This window comes from Schistocerca cancellata, chromosome 3 (assembly GCF_023864275.1).
Source record: "Schistocerca cancellata isolate TAMUIC-IGC-003103 chromosome 3, iqSchCanc2.1, whole genome shotgun sequence".
NCBI lineage: Eukaryota > Metazoa > Arthropoda > Insecta > Orthoptera > Acrididae > Schistocerca > Schistocerca cancellata.
In genome coordinates this window covers 805,685,746-805,703,472 of record NC_064628.1, presented here as the reverse complement: position 1 = coordinate 805,703,472, position 17,727 = coordinate 805,685,746, and the positions used below count along the sequence as shown (strand labels likewise).

Genomic DNA, 17,727 nt, shown 5'->3' with positions numbered 1-17,727 from the left:
AAGATGATGATGATCAGGTTGATGCCATGTTCTTTGACTTCAAGATGGCATTTGGTATGGTTTCGCATCATTGTTCAGTGAATAGAACATGAACTCAGCAAGTCTTGGGCGAGATTTGTGCTTAGGCTTAGACTTCCATGCAGGTAGAATTCGACACCACCCAAAGTACAAGATTGCCAGATGTGAAGGTGACTTCCTAAAATTCACAAACCCAATCATCCCAGCCGCCCCATTGTAGCTGGTTACCGAGCCCCCACAGAACGTATCTCTGCCTACGTACATCAACACCTTCAACCCATTACATGCAGTCTCCCATCCTTCATCAAAGATACCAACCACTGTCTCGAACGCCTGGAATCCTTACCCAATCTGTTACCCCAGAAACCATCCTTGTAACCATTGATGCCACTTCCTTGTACACAAATATCCCGCACGTCCAGGGCCTCGCTGCGATGGAGCACTTCCTTTCATGCCGATCACCTGCTGCCCTACCTAAAACCTCTTTCCTCATCCTAACCCACAACTTCTTCGCTTTTGAAAGCCAGACATACCAACAATTAAAGGGAACAGCCATGGGTACCAGGATGGCCCCCTCGTACGTCAACCTATTTATGGGTCACTTAGAGGAAGCTTTCTTGGTTACCCAAGCCTACCAACCCAAAGTTTGGTACAGATTTATTGATGACATCTTCATGATCTGGACTCACAGTGAAGAAGAACTCCAGAATTTCCTCTCCAACCTCAACTCCTTTGGTTCCATCAGATTCACCTGGTCCTACTCTAAATCCCTTTCCACTTTCCTCAACGTTGACCTCCATCTGTCCAATGGCCAGCTACACACACGTGTCCACATCAAACCCACCAACAAGCAACAGTACCTCCATTTTGACAGCTGCCAACCATTCCATATCAAACGGTCACTTCCCTACAGCTTAGGTCTTCATGGAAAACGAATCTGCTCGTTCTGAATCCCTGAACCATTACACCAATAACCTGAAAACAGCTTTCGCATCCCGCAACTACCCTCCCGACCTGGTGCAGAAGCAAATAGCTAGAGCCACTTCCTCATCCGCTCAAACCCAGAACCTCCCACAGAAGAACCCCAGAAGTGCCCCACTTGTGACAGGATACTTTCCGTGACTGGATCAGACTCTGAATGTGGCTCTCCATCAGGGATACGACTTCCTCAAATCCTGCCCTGAAATGAGACCCATCCTTCATGAAATCCTCCCCACACCACCAAGAGTGTCTTTCCACCATCCACCTAACCTTCGTAACCTCTTGGTTCATCCCTATGAAATCCCCAAACCACCTCCCCTACCCTCTGGCTCCTACCCTTGTAACCGCCCCCAATGTAAGACCTGTCCCATGCACCCTCCCACCACCACCTACTCCAGTCCTGTAACCCGGAAGGTGTACACAATCAAAGGCAGAGCAACATGTGAAAGCACCCATGTGATTTACCAACTGACATGTCTACACTGTGAAGCCTTCTATGTGGGAATGACCAGCAACAAACTGTCCATTTGAATGAACGGACACAGGCAGACAGTGTTTGTTGGTAATGAGGATCACCCTGTGGCTAAATATGCCTTGGTGCACGCCAGCACATCTTGGCACAGTGTTATATCGTCCGGGTTATCTGGATACTTCCCACTGACATCAACCTGTCAGAACTCCGGAGATGGGAACTTGCCCTTCAATATATTCTCTCTTCCCGTTACCCACCAGGCCTCAGCCTCCGCTAATTTCAAGTTGCCACTGCTCATACCTCACCTGTCATTCAACAACATCTTTGCCTCTGTACTTCCGCCTCGACTGATATCTGTGCCTAACCTCTTTGCATTTACATATGTCTGCCTGTGTGTGTATATGTTCGGATGGATATGTGTGTGTGTGCGCGAGTGTATACGTGTCCTTTTTTCCCCCTACAGTAAGTCTTTCCACTCCCGGGGTTGGAATGACTCCTTACCCTCTCCCTTAAAACCCACATCCTTTCGTCTTTCCCTCTCCTTCCCTCTTTTCTGAGGAAGCAACCTTGGGTTGCGAAAGCTTGAAATTTGTGTGTGTGTTTTTTATTGTCTCTATCAACATACCAAAGTTTTATTGACACAGATATACGCAATAAGCTTGTGTCCTGAGACAACTGTATCACATGCAACTCCAGGAAACAAGCAGAAATGAAATACTGTAAAATCAGATATGAAATCGCTAGAGTGTAGAGACTTCCATTGGTATGATGAAATATAAAGCAGAATTTTGAAGATCCGTACAGTCACCTGTGCAATCTATCTTTCAGGTGTGATCAGTTTCCTGAGAGATTGAAGTACTCATTAGTGAAACTACTTCACAAAAAAGGGGAAAGTGATTATGTAGATAATTACCAGTTTGTTTATGACCAGTGTTTTTTTAAAGGTTTTGGGGAATCCACATGTAAGCACATCTCAATGCATTTATATGCTCTCAGGCTCAAAGTTTGGCTTCAGAAATGGAGTACTTACAGAAAATACAATTTATTGTTTTAGGTGTTAGTAACAAGCAGTGCTAAGTGATAGGTTGCGGGCAGTAGGTATTTTCTTTTATTTAACAAAAGTATTTGATTGTGCAAAACTTGGAACTTTATAGGATTAGGGAAACAGCTCAACCATGGTTCACATCATATCTGGAAAGTAGGGAGCAGGAGATTGTCCTCCAGTGTCAACAAACAGGGAAGAGATTTGAAACTGACTGGGGTCACATACAGTAAGAGGTGTTGTAGGGTTCTGTTCTGGGTCCATTTCTGTTGTTGATATAAACCTGTATCAGTGATCTGCCACCAGACATGACAGATGACTAAAAGTTTTTATCTTTGGAGATGACACAGGTGTTACTGTGAAAGGACATTGAATGTAATGTACATGGCATAGCTAATAGGGTGATTGGTAACATCAGCAAGTGGCTTTCAGAGACCGATTAACGATTAACCACAATAAAATCCAATATATACAGTTTGTGACACATAAGTCTCGTAAAAGTAAAATTTTATTATTCCAAGTTGATCGGTCAGTGAAGTCAACTGTTTTAAATTCGTAGGACTGAGGATAGGTGCAAAGCTTGGATGGGGAAATCACATTTAATTACTTGTGTAAAAACTGAATGCTGCTGGCTCCATTATAAGAATAACCTCCACTGCCTGTAATGCAGAAAAGTGAAGGCTTGATTACCTATATTACTTTCATTATTTTCTAGTTTTTTGTACTATTTTTGAGCAACTCTGTGCACTCATCAAGAATTTTACTAGCCAAGAAAAGGGTGGTTGGACTAATTTGTGATTCAGTTCACAAACTATATGTAGAGTGTTGTTCAGGTGTCTCGGAATTCAACTCTGCCATCCTTGTACATATATTTTGTCATTGCATATGTTGTTGAAAATATTGGCTCATTAAAAAGAAACCCCAACATTATTCAGTGAACAGTAAACAGAAAAACAATATTCACTTCAGTAACACTTCCTTAAGCATTGTACAGAAATATGTTCACTGTTTAGAAGATTTCATTTTCAGTAGACTTTCAGCAGAACTGGAAAAGTTGCATGATAAGTGCCTAGTATTCAAACCTAATTGATAGCTTCTCTTGTGGCACACTCCTGTCTGTGTAGGAGTTACTTGCAGTTGTTGAGAAGTTTGGTCTGTCTGGAGGAATGAGTGGACCCAGGGCCAAGATACCCTATCCCATTTCCCCACAGCCATTCACTTCATCTGCACCTACTCAGCACAACATGCTAGTTTCCTGGACATTGACATCAACCTCTCTGATGGCTCCATCCACACTTCTGTCCATATCAAGCACACTAACCACCAAATTACCTGCATTTTAAGAGATGTCATCCCTTACACACTTAATAACTGCCCCTATGTAGCCTGGCTACCTGTGGACGACATATCTGCATAGATGAGAATTCACTTGCCCAGTATGCTGGAGGTCTCACAAAGGCCTTCATAGACAAGCACTATCCCCAAAACCTAATCCTCATACAGATCTCCCACACATAATCCTCATGCATCCATGAATCTCTCAGCACCCTCACAAAGCAGTTGCAGGGGAGCAACCCCTCCTCCCCCTTTTCGTCCAGCATTATTACATACTAGAGCAATTGAACCATGTCTTTTCCACAGCTTTGACCATCTATCAGCATACCTGGAAATGAGGAGCATCTACCCATAATCCTTCCCACCTCTCCTAAATTGGTATTCTGCCATTTACCCAACCTGTACAACATCCTGTCCATCCCTATGCCACTCCGTCTCCCACTCCCGTGGAAAACCCAGGTGCAAGATATGCCAGGTTCACCCACCCACCCACAGGCTTGTCCTGGCCTATAAGAGATAGGGCCACCACTAAGAGCAGCCATTTCATATATTATCTCTGCTGCAGTTTCTGCACAGCATTTTATGAGAGCATGACCACCAACTAACTGTCCACCTCAATGAGTGGCCACCACTAAACTGTGACAAAGAGCAGAGCTGATCACTCAGTTGCAGAACTTGCTGCTACACACAACATGCTTAATTTCAGTAGTTGCTTCACAACTCATGTATCTGGAAACTGCCAGCGATAGCTTTTCTGAATTACATAGATGGGAGCTATCCTCGCTACACATCTTTCAATCCCTTAATCCTCCTGACCTCAATCTCAACTAACTCGCTGCACCCACACACTATCACACTATCCTCACCTCCTCTCAATCCACACCTCCACGATGTCACTGTCACCGTGTGTCACACGAACTATGAGGGTAAGTCAATTATTATCCACAAAGTAGTTATAAAATTTTATTGTAATCAAATAGGAAACTTACAAGAACATAATTTTTCGACATAGTCTCCTTGCGTTTAACGTGCTTGGTCCATCGTTGTACCAGCTTCCTGATGCCCTCAAAAAACAAGGTTCTCAGTTGAGCTGTGAGCCAGGAATGCACCACTTCTTTCACTGCTTTGATGGCCCCTTAATGTCTGCTTGAGTGGACCAAACAAGTGATAGTCAGAAGGGGCAAGATCGGGACTATAAGGAGGATGATCCAGTACTTCAAATTTGAGTTTCTGGAGCATTTAAGCAGTGTGGGCAGCAGTATGTAGACGGGCATTGTCGTGCAACAATGCAACACCTTTTGACAGCAATCCTCGGTGTTTGTTCTTTATGCAACTGTGAGAGTTGTTTTGGGACCCATGTTCCACAAACTTTATGCAACCGAAGTCTGTTGTGGATGATTTCATAGGAAGAACCGTGATTAATTTGCAGACAATCTGCCACTTCATCAATAGTTATTTGTCTTACTAAGAGAATCATTTCACGTGAATGCTTAATGGTTTCTTCATTTGTGGCAGTAAACGGTCGTCCGGCTCCTTCATCAGGTGTAACACTTTTGCGACCATTTCGGAATTTTTCAATCCATTCGTAGACACTCCATTGTGGCAAAACTCTGTCCCTGTACTGTACCGAAAGTCTTCGGTGAATTTCAGCCCCTGGTACGCCTTTCGACCACAAAAAGCCAATCACTGAACGTTGCTCTTCTTTGGTGCAAATAGACAGTAGAGCAGCCGTGATTAACAACAGGGCAGCAGTAACGAAACTAACCTAGCGGCTTGAAAATTGCAAAGATATAACAACAAATAAACAAAGAACGTGTCATCAATGTAAAATGACAGTACTACCAAAATAAGCAAAAATATAACTAAATTGTGAATAATAATTGACTTACCCTCGAATCAGCTCTGGCACCTGTGTATCTCATCCATACACCTGCTGCCTCCTTTTCCTTCATTTTTATCCCTTGCACCACAATTTATTTCACATGCTTGTATTCACAAACTCATCTGTCATTACAGTAATAAACAGGATGTTACAAAAAGGTACAGCCAAACTTTCAGGAAACATTCCTCACACACAAATAAAGAGAAGATGTTATGTGGACATGTGTCCGGAAACACTTAATTTCCATGTTAGAGCTCATTTTAGTTTTGTCAGTATGTACTGTACTTCCTCGATTCACCACCAGTTGGCCCAATTGAAGGAAGGTAATGCTGACTTCGGTGCTTGTGTTGACATGCAACTCATTGCTCTACAGTACTAGCATCAAGCACATCAGTACATAGCATCAACAGGTTAGTGTTCATCACGAACGTGGTTTTGCAGTCAGTGCAATGTTTACAAATGCGGAGTTGGCAGATGCCCATTTGATGTATGTATTAGCATGGGGCAATAGCCGTGGCACGGTACGTTTGTATCAAGACAGATTTCCAGAACGAAGGTGTCCCAACAGGAAGACGTTCGAAGCAATTGATCTGCGTCTTAGGGAGCACGGAACATTCCAGCCTATGATTCGTGACTGGGGAAGACCTAGAACGACGAGGACACCTGCAATGGACGAGGCAATTGTTCGTGCAGTTGACGATAACCCTAACGTCAGCGTCAGAGAAGTTGCTGCTGTACAAGGTAACGTTGACCATGTCACTGTATGGAGAGGGCTACGGGAGAACAAGTTATTTCCGTACCATGTACAGTGTGTGCAGGCACTATCAGCAGCTGATTGGTCTCCACGGGTTCGTCCAACAATGTGTCAATCCTCACTTCGGTGCAAATGTTCTCTTTATGGATGAGGCTTCATTCCAACGTGATCAAATTGTAAATTTTCACAGTCAACATGTGTGGGTTGACGAGAATCCACAAGCAATTGTGCAATCACGTCATCAACACAGATTTTCTGTGAACGTTTGGGCAGGCATTGTTGGTGATGTCTTGATTGGGCCCCATGTTCTTCCACCTACGCTCAATGGAGCATGTTATCATGATTTCATACGGGATACTGTACCTGTGCTGCTAGAACATGTGCCTTCACAAGTACGACACAACATGTGGTTCATGCACGATGGAGCTCCTGCACATTTCAGTCGAAGTATTCGTACGCTTCTCAACAACAGATTCGGTGACCGATGGATTGGTAGAGGCGGACCAATTCCATGGCCTCCATGCTCTCCTGACCTCAACCCTCTTGACTTTCATTTATGGTGGCATTTGAAAGCTCTTGTCTACACAACCCCGGTACCAAATGTAGAGACTCTTCGTGCTCGTATTGTTGACGGCTGTGATACAATACGCCATTCTCCAGGTGAACGTTTGGGCAGGCATTGTTGGTGATGTCTTGATTGGGCCCCATGTTCTTCCACCTACGCTCAATGGAGCATGTTATCATGATTTCATACGGGATACTGTACCTGTGCTGCTAGAACATGTGCCTTTACAAGTACGACACAACATGTGGTTCATGCACGATGGAGCTCCTGCACATTTCAGTCGAAGTATTCGTACGCTTCTCAACAACAGATTCGGTGACCGATGGATTGGTAGAGGCGGACCAATTCCATGGCCTCCATGCTCTCCTGACCTCAACCCTCTTGACTTTCATTTATGGTGGCATTTGAAAGCTCTTGTCTACACAACCCCGGTACCAAATGTAGAGACTCTTCGTGCTCGTATTGTTGACGGCTGTGATACAATACGCCATTCTCCAGGGCTGCATCAGCGCATCAGGGATTCCATGCGACGGAGGGTGGATGCATGTATACTTGCTAACGGAGGACATTTTGAACATTTCCTGTAACAAAGTGTTTGAAGTCACGCTGGTATGTTCTGTTGCTGTGTGTTTCCATTCCATGACTAATGTGATTTGAAGAGAAGTAATAAAATGAGCTCTAACATGGCAAGTAAGCATTTCCGGACACATGTCCACATAACATATTTTCTTTCTTTGTGTGTGAGGAATGTTTCCTGAAAGTTTGGCCGTACGTTTTTGTAACACCCTGTATACACTAACTAAACAACAGGTATATGAGAACATCATCTTATATGAAATACAAGGTACACTGCAAAACATGAAATTGTTTACGATACTCATGTATTCTGGTAATCTCACATTCAAAAACTCATCAGTAAAATAGAAACTGGCTTATTTAGTTTAGAAATTGGGTTCCCAGGTTCTTAATTGTTTTAACTCAGTGGGAAGCACACTTAACATACATTTGCGCCCATCACAGATTTTTTTTTAAATGCATGATGGATGTCATTCTTAAATCTGACATGCGTGTAGATTTTTGCATTGCTTGCATAGTAATTAGGGATGTTTGGAAAAATGTTCAAGAGAGATAAATATGTTTTCATCTACATGTACATCTACATGGATACTCTGCAAATCACATTTAAGTGCCTGGCAGTGGGTTCATCAAACTACCTTCACAATTCTCTATTATTCCAATCTCGTATAGTGCGCGGAAAGAATGAACACCTATATCTTTCCATACGAGCTTTGATTTCCCTTATTTTATTGTGGTAATCAATCCGCCTTATGTAGGTCGGTGTCAACAAAATATTTTCGCATTCAGAGGAGAAAGTTGGTGATTGGAACTTCGTGAGAAGATTCTGTTGGAATGAAAAACGCCTTTCTTTTAATGATTTCCAGCCAAAACCCTGTATCATTTCTGTGACACTCTCTCCTGTATTTCGCAATAATACAAAAGTGCTGCCTGGTAAGGATGCCACACCACGCAGCAGTATTCTAAAAGAGGACGGACAAGCGTGGTGTAGGCAGTCTCCTTAGTAGGTCTGTTACATTTTCTAAGTGTCCTGCCAATAAAACGCAGCCTGTGGTTAGCCTTCCCCACAACATTTTCTGTGTGTTCTTTCCAATTTAAGTTGTTCATAATTGTAATACCTAGGTATTTAGTTGAATTTACGGCTTTAGATTAGACTGATTTATCATGTAACCAAAGTTTAATGAGTTCCTTTTAGCACTCATGTGGATGACCTCACACTTTTCGTTATTTAGGGTCAACTGCTACTTTTCGCACCATTCAGATATTTTTTCTAAATTGTTCTGCAGTTTGTTTTGATCTTCTGATGACTTTATTAGTCAATAAACGACAGCGTCATCTGCAAACAACCGAAGACTGCTGCTCAGATTGTCTCCTAAATCGTTTATATAGATAAGGAACAGCAAAGGGCCTATAACACTACCGGGGAATGCCTGCAATCACTTCTGTTTTACTTGATGACTTTCCATCATTTACTACGAACTGTGACCTCTCTGACAGGAAATCACAAATCCAGTCACATAACTGAGACGTTATTTGAGAAGCAATGGTGTGGGGAAAAAGAACTGTGGCAAGAGGTCCTTGGACTCGCTATACAGATGATTCCAATCATTCTGCTGTGGGTAGTGAAAATGTTTTCAGAAAGAGATGAGTTGCCCCAGAAAATAATTCCTTAAAAGATAATGTAGTGGACTTAAGCATAATGAGTTGCTCATCAGTGCTATAAAATATTCTTAAGGCACAAATGGGTGAGTTCAGTCTCTTCAGTGTCTGAAGTATATGATTTTTCCAGTTTAGTCTCCAGACTGACTGAAGAACTTAGCACTATTTATTCTCTGTAACTGCTGTTTATTGTTCATCACTGTAAATTCCTCTGGATCTCTATCACTACAGCGAAACTGAATGAAGTTGATCTTCCTTTCATTGGGTGAATGTTACTTGACAGCAAACCAGTTGAGGACCTTGAAGATTATTGCATTTGTTTCTGTTGACAACAAATTTTGAGGCACGGTGCTGGAGCCAGTTGAGGAATTATATCACTATTCAGGCTGTGAGCAGGTGTCAGCATAAATCAGAAACATGGGGCGGGGGGGGGGGGGGGGGTGTAGAACCCTGAGGAATCCCATATAATGATTAACTTCCCAGCGAAATACAACAGATACTCTATGGTCCTTCTTCCTGTTAGTTACATAGGATTTCAAAGGTTACCTGATGAGTCCCGGATTCCATACAAGATGATTATTGACCCCCTACTCTGACACCTCCCTGTTCATCTTTGTTTCCCCAGTCTTCACAACAATTGGGTTTGTCTCGTCCTTGGGTCCGAGTGGCCTGCCCTTCAATTTTAACCTTTCCAAACTTATTCCTGTCTCCTCTCTGAAGAAGGAACTAGTAATTCTGAAAACTAGGATAGTGTGGGTACTTTAATATGTGCCTATCAGCAGTCATAAATGTTTCATCTCGTGAAGGTATCTACTGACTAGCAATTCTGTCAAAAAGCAAATAATCTCTAGTGAATTTTCATTTTTATGGTTACTGATTAAAATTTTGTTTTCAGCCTGTGATTGAGCCTAGAATTTTTTCTGACCCTACATATATCCTTCACTGGTGACAGTGCTTTTTGTTAGTCAAGAATGTCAAGTGCACCTTGGTTTGCATTTTGTGTTTAATTGTCTACCATAAAATTGCATGAGCTGGTTCACAGTCACGTGACATACGAGTCCTGTATCCTATTAGGTTAACTGTAAATGAATGTTGTGTTCACATTAATGTTCAGATTGATAATTGCTTTACTTAGTAAATACCTAACTCTTATTACAAAGCCATTTGAAGTTCCTAGTTGGCTCCAGTTGCTATACCTATTCTTCATTTCAATTTTACCCAGTTATTACAATAACTTTCATTTTCTATTCCTACTGTTTATGCTTGCCGCTGACACTTTCAACAAGTGCAATTTGGCTAAGCTCATAGTGGAGTGCCTGCATTGTGTTGCTTAGCTTCACCTGTAAGAAAAAGATTGACATGTGGCATTGTTATAACACTACAAAAATAATAATAGAAAATCCTCGATATGGAATAAAAGGAAAGACAAAGATGGACTACTATGTGCAATGGTGGAGAAGTAGTGAGTAAAAGATAACAATTTAGTAATGACTGCTGCTCAGTGACATAAAATAATCATTTTTTGAAAATATAATGTAATTGGATAGATAAAAAATCTGCTCTCCAAGTGGTGGCAGGAGAATACACATACAAAGGTATTAAAGTTTGCAAGCTTTTGGAGCCGGTGGCTACTCCTCCTGGCAAAAGGGTTTAGTGGGAGGAAGAAGGGTGAAAGGCAAAGGACTGGTGAGGTTTAGGAAAAGTGGTACAGTTCAGAAAAATCACTGAGAACCCTGGGTCAGGGGAGACTTACCAGATGGCATGAGAAGGAAAGACTTATTGTTGGGAACTGCACTGAATGAGATTTGGAAAGCTGAGAACTTAAAGGTGGAAGATAGGGCAATATGCAAGACAGAGATTACTGCCAAAACAAAAACATTGTGCAAAAGTTAATGAGAGTGAAACACTAGCTAACTGCATTTTATGTAATGGGGGGGGGGGGGGGGGCAGCAAAAAATAAATAGGTCAGAAAATGGAAGATATAGAAAACTAAAAGGGAATAAAGAAAGGAATGGTTACTGAGAAGAAATATTGAATCTTAAGAAATTAATGTAAATTAAGGCCAGATGGGTGGCGAGAACCAAGGACATGTTATAGCAGCAGTTCGCACCATGTGTGGTGAAACAGGCACCACGATCATGACTGTCATGTTATAGAGCATGCTCTGCAGCAGCATATTGAATGTTGACAGTAAACGCTCTCTCCCTATGCCCATTCATCCTAAATGATAGCTTGGTGGTAGTCATGATGAAGTAAAAGGTGAATGGTGTTTATGTAACAGTTGGTATACTGCATGTGTTGTTTCACAGGTGTTTCTACCTTTGATAGTATATGTTTCATCAGTTACAGGGCTGGTAGAAGTGGTGCTAGGAGGATTCATAAGGCATTACTGTGGGAATGGTCACAGTGGTAGGAGCTGTAGGGTTGGGAGATAAGTGCAGAACAACCATAGGGTCTGATAGGATATTTATCGAGATTGGGAAGGCAACAAAAAGCTATTTTGGGTGTGATGGGCAAAATGTCTGACAGAATGGACTCATTTCACAGCATGATTTTAGGAAAGTCAAAGTAGCTGATTAATACATTCAAGACCAGGGTAATACTGAGTGAAAAGCGCTGAACTCCTAAGTTGCTTTTTGGAGGGATCAGCAGTATCAGGATTTGTGTGTGTGTGTGTGTGTGTGTGTGTGTGTGTGTGTGTGTGTGTGTGTGTGTGTGTGTAATGCTATGATGAGGAATGAACTTGAGTTCTTATTTTTAATCTTTCTTGTTTTTGGGTAGGGGAGGGGGTGGTTCCACATATCACAGTACAGTGTTTTTAGTTCAAAAAGTACCAAAAATTAATATTCAACTAAAACAGTCACACGTTATGTACAGTTTTATTCACTATAACCAGTTTCACTTGTCAGGTGCAAGCATCATCAGATATTCTTTGCATTGGTGGCAAGTCATAAATGAGTTAAAAGCACCCACTCAGAACCACAGTCAAACACGAGGTGACTTAGCATGTGCAACTGTGGCTGCTTTTTGTGAATATTAATTACAATAATGGCTGTGTCCCTAGCAGGCTATATCTGTTTTTGCAAGTACCAAGCAACTTGTAGGAGGGATAATGAGATTGACATATCAGGTCATGTGGCATGAAGTTATTCATCAGCATTCAATTTCAAAATCTCTTCAAATTTCCCTGTTTCCAGGTACTGGACTACTGAGTAATTGAAATCTAAATCATTGACTAGAAGATTCTTTTATTAAAAAAAAAAAAAAAAGAAAAAAAACTGGAACAGTACTTGTATTCAAATTACAAGCACAAAATTATTTGTGATTTTCTTGCATTTGAATTACATAATGAATTATTGTATCACACCATTCATTAGAAAATGTCCTCCTAATTTTTATTTTATATTTCAACAGAGCAGGCAACAGATGCATCATTGGCTTCAGAGAATTGGGCACTTAACATGGAAATATGTGACATAATAAATGACACAGAAGATGGACCAAAAGATGCTATTAAAGCTATTCGTAAACGTCTGCAACAAAATGCAGGGAAGAATTACACTGTTGTGATGTATACTCTGACGGTGAGTCTGAAGAGATATTTCAATTTTATTTACAGATTTTGATTACAGTACGTGAAGCATTTTTTATACACATTCATGAATGTGTAGTCCTTCTTTCAGAAGTGTGATTGTACAATGTTGTTCTGTTATTTATGCGTGCTTGTCCCCCTACCCCTCCCACTTTCTCCTCCACCAAAACCCTCCACCCCTCACCTCCCAACCATATGTCTAATTTCAGAAGTTTATTCAAACTCTCTTCTCACATAGGCTGTGTGACATAGTTAATTATTATTATTGAGTTATTCATCAATTTTACCATACTCTCTGTACTGCGTGTTTCAGGTATTAGAGACCTGTGTCAAAAATTGTGGCAAAAGGTTCCACATTCTAGCATGCAACAAGGAGTTTGTCCAGGAACTGGTAAAATTGATTGGTAAGTAACATATACTCATCTCAAACAATAGAAACTCCAGGTAGGAATATCAATAAAATAGGAAAAGACAGATTGCTCCTTACTGTAAAGAAGACAAATTAAGTTGCAGACCAACACAATTAAAAGACACTTACGAGGTGCATTCAAGTTCTAAGGCCTCCAATTTTTTTTCTCCGGACTGGAAAAAGATAGAAACATGCACATTGTTTTAAAATGAGGCCGCGTTCATTGTCAATACGTCCCAGAGATGGCAGCACCGTATGGCAGATGGAATTTTACCGCCAGCAGCGAGAATGAGAACTATTTTAAATACTTAAAATGGCGATGTTTTCCTTACTTGAACAGCGTGCAATCATTCGTTTTCTGAATTTGCGTGGTGTGAAACCAATTGAAATTCATCAACAGTTGAAGGAGACATGTGATGATGGAGTTATGGGTGTGTCGAAAGTGCGTTCGTGGATGCGACAGTTTAATGAAGGCAGAACATCGTGTGACAACAAACCGAAACAACCTCGGGCTCGCACAAGCCGGTCTGACGACATGATCGAGAAAGTGGAGAGAATTGTTTTGGGGGATCGCCGAATGACCGTTGAACAGATCGCCTCCAGAGTTGGCATTTCTGTGGGTTCTGTGCACACAATCCTGCATGACGACCTGAAAATGCGAGAAGTGTCATCCAGGTGGGTGCCACGAATGCTGACGGACGACCAAATGGCTGCCCATGTGGCATGTTGCCAAGCAATGTTGACGCGCAACGACAGCATGAATGGGACTTTCTTTTCGTCAGTTGTGACAATGGATGAGACATGGAAGCACACAGATTCACCGCCACCAAAAAAATTTCGGGTAACCGCCAGTGCTGAAAAAATGATGGTGTCCATGTTCTGGGGCAGAGAGGGCGTAATCCTTACCCATTGCGTTCCAAAGGGCACTACAGTAACAGGTGCATCCTACGAAAATGTTTGGAAGAACAAATTCCTTCCTGCACTGCAACAAAAACGTCCAGGAAGGGCTGCGTGTGTGCTGTATTACCAAGACAACGCACCCGCACATCGAGCTAATGTTACGCAACAGTTTCTTTGTGATAACTTTGAAGTGATTCCTCATGCTTGCTACTCACCTGACCTGGCTCCTAGTGACTTTTTGGCTTTTTCCAACAATGAAAGACACTCTCCGTGGCCGCACATTCACCAGCCGTGCTGCTATTGCCTCAGCAATTTTCCAGTGGTCAAAACAGACTCCTAAAGAAGCCTTCGCCGCTGCCATGGAATCATGGCGTCAGCATTGTGAAAAATGTGTACGTCTGCAGGGCGATTACGTCGAGAAGTAACGCCAGTTTCATCGATTTCGGGTGAGTAGTTAATTAGAAAAAAAATCGGAGGCCTTAGAACTTGAATGCACCTCGTACTTAAATTTTCGGCCACAGCCTTCATCAGTAAAATGCGCGCGCACGCACACACACACACACACACACACACACACACACACACACACACACACACACACACACCATTCATATACACATGCAGGCACACATCATGCACACGTGACCACCAACTCCAGCATCTTGGGCTGGAATGCAGCTATCACATGGGACACAAGTAGCAGTATGGAGGGGGTGGAGAAGGGGAAGGGATAGTAGTGTACGGCAAAGGGGGGGGGGAGAGAGAGAGAGAGAGAGAGAGAGAGAGAGAGAGAGAGAGAGAAACACTGTCTGGTAGAGTCTGCAGGGACTAGAATGCCAACAGGCACAGCATCAGTAAGTTGTGGGACAGGGAGATGGAAAAAAAAGTAGCAAAAGAGGAGCAGAGAAAGACGAGTGGAAGCATTGGCAGAACTGGGCAGCAAATAAACAGGATGTGACATGAGAATGGGGAGGAGATGATGGGATAGAGGGGTGGAAACTGTTGGGTGGAGGGTGTGGGGACAGTATGTTACCTTAGGTTTAGGCCAGGATGGTTACAAAAGTGGAGAATGTATTGTAAGGATAACGCCCACTTGTGCAGTTCAGAAAAACTGGTGGTGGAGAGAGGATCCATATGGCTTGGGTAGTGAAGCAGCCATTGAAGCAAAGTGTGTTATGTCAGCTGCAGACACGTTGTGCTTTGGTTACCTCTCAAAGTGCCCTGCAATGAGGGACATCCTATTCAACATGCTTCCTACCCCTCTTAAAGTGGTGTTCCATCACCTACCCAACCTCCACAACATCCTAGTCCATCCCTATGCCATTCCCACTTCCAATCTCAACCCCTTGTCACAAGGATCATATCCCTGTGGAAGACCCAGGTGCAATACCTGCCCATTCCACTCACCCAGCACTTCTTGTTCCAAACCAATCACAGGTTTATCATATTCCATCAGGGCTGGGCCACCTTTGAAAGCAGCCATGTCATTTACCAGCTCTGCTGCAGTGATTGCACAGCTTTTTATATTGGTATGACTACCAACCAGCTGTCCACCAGGATGAACAACCACCACCAAACTGTGGCCAAGAGCAAAGTAGATCACCTTGAGCACAACATATAGCTGAACATAATACGCTTCATTTCAATGGCTGCTTCACTACCTGAGCCATCTGGATCCTTCCCTCCACCACCAGCTTTTCTGAACTGCACAGATGGGACTCATCCTTACAATAATACATTCTCCATACCTGGCCTCAACCTAATGTAACATACTGTCCCAACACCCTCCACCCAACAGTTTCCTCCCCCTCCGCCCTGTCATCTCCTCTCCATTCTCATGTCCCACCCTGTTTATTTGCTGCCCTCAGCCAATGCATCTGCTGTCTTTTCCCACTCCCCTCCATTTTTGCTCCTTTTTTTCCCCACGTTCCTACCCCACAACATCCTGACGCTGCACATGTTGACATTCTAGTCACTGCACACTCCACCAGCCAGTGCTCATCTCTCTCCCCACCCGTACACTACTATCCCTTCCCCCTCCCCCTCCCCCTCCCGCTCCAGATTGGTGCTTGCATCCCTTATGATACTTGCATTGCAGCCCAAGATGCTGGAGTTGGTGGTCATGTGTGCATGAGGTTTGTTTGCTTGTGTATATGAATGGTGTGTATCTCTCTTTTACTGATGAAGGCTGTGGCCGAAAGCTTTGTGTAAGTGCCTTCTAATTGTGCCTGTCTGCAACTTAATGTGTCTTTTTTATGGTGAATAGCAATCTGTCTTTTCCTGCAGTGTAGATATACTCATCTCAGTTCCTTAAGAAATGCTTTTAGCAGATACAACGTAGAATTTATTATTTTTAGTAGCAAAGTTGTAAGTTGTGTGTATAGATTTGTAATATGGATGCTTACAGGTCCCAAGAATGATCCACCTACGGCAATACAGGAGAAGGTCCTAAGTCTAATACAGAGTTGGGCAGATGCTTTCCGGCACCAGACGGAACTTTCTGGAGTAGTACAAGTCTATCATGATCTGAAGCAGAAAGGAATAGAGTTTCCAATGACAGACTTGGACACAATGGCCCCCATTCATACTCCTCAAAGGGTAAATATTTGTTTTTTAATTTACTGCTTCACTTGAATATGAAACACAATTTTATTTTTGTTTCCATAACACTCAGTGACTCTCATGTTGAAAGAATCATTTAGATAACATTAACCCTAATACCACACATAACTAATGGCAATATAAGTTAATAATTATTATTTTGGGTCAGTGTCATTGATTCACTTTCATAACATCAGTACTATGCAAATTTGCCGTGAGCTAAAATTACAACTTGATGTGTGACGGAGGCATTGCTCATGCCAAGGTACTATAGAAGGGAGAAAATTAAGTTAGAAGTTAATTTATTTACTTAGAGGTTCTTAGAGATGATTTAATACCTCATCTAAAGCAGTATAGTGGCATATTTAGGAAACATATGACATTTGAATTGACTCACAATGGGAGATTCGAGACGACTGACTTTTTGGAAATACCTACACTACGTGATCTAAAGTATCCGGACACCTGGCTGGAAATGACTTGCAAGTTCGTGGCACCCTCCATCGGTCATTCTGGAATTCAATATGGTGTTGGCCTACCCTTAGCCTTGACGACGGCTTCCATTCTCGCAGGCCTACATTCAGTCAGGTTCTGGAAGGTTTCCTGGGGAATGGCACCCCATTCTTCATGGACTGCTGCACTGAGGAGAGGCATTGATGTTTGTCAGTGAGGCCTGACACGAAGTCGGAATTCCTGTGTGATGGTCTGGAAAGATGTCTGCCTATTACTGATTACGATCCTCTTCAACTGTCGGCACTTACTGTCAATCAACAGACGAGGTCGGCCTGTACGGTTTTGTGCTGTACGTGTCCCTTCACGTTTCCCCTTCACTATCACATTGGAAACAGTGAACCTAGGGATGTTTAGGAGTGTGGAAATCTCGTATACAGACGTATGATACAAGTGACAGCCAATCACCTGACCATGTCCGTGAGTTCTGC

The 17,727-nt window shown here is 42.6% G+C and overlaps 1 protein-coding gene across 2 annotated transcripts in view; it reads left to right on the top strand.

Annotated features, from left to right (window-relative positions):
* Positions 1-17,727, top strand: part of LOC126175868 (TOM1-like protein 2) — a 122,870-nt gene that overhangs the window by 16,140 nt on the left and 89,003 nt on the right. For both annotated transcript variants that reach the window (XM_049922885.1, XM_049922884.1), the window contains exons 2-4: positions 12,699-12,868; positions 13,190-13,280; positions 16,593-16,783. In XM_049922885.1, coding sequence (XP_049778842.1) covers positions 12,699-12,868; positions 13,190-13,280; positions 16,593-16,783 — 452 coding nt within the window. The remainder of the gene's footprint in view (positions 1-12,698; positions 12,869-13,189; positions 13,281-16,592; positions 16,784-17,727) is intronic.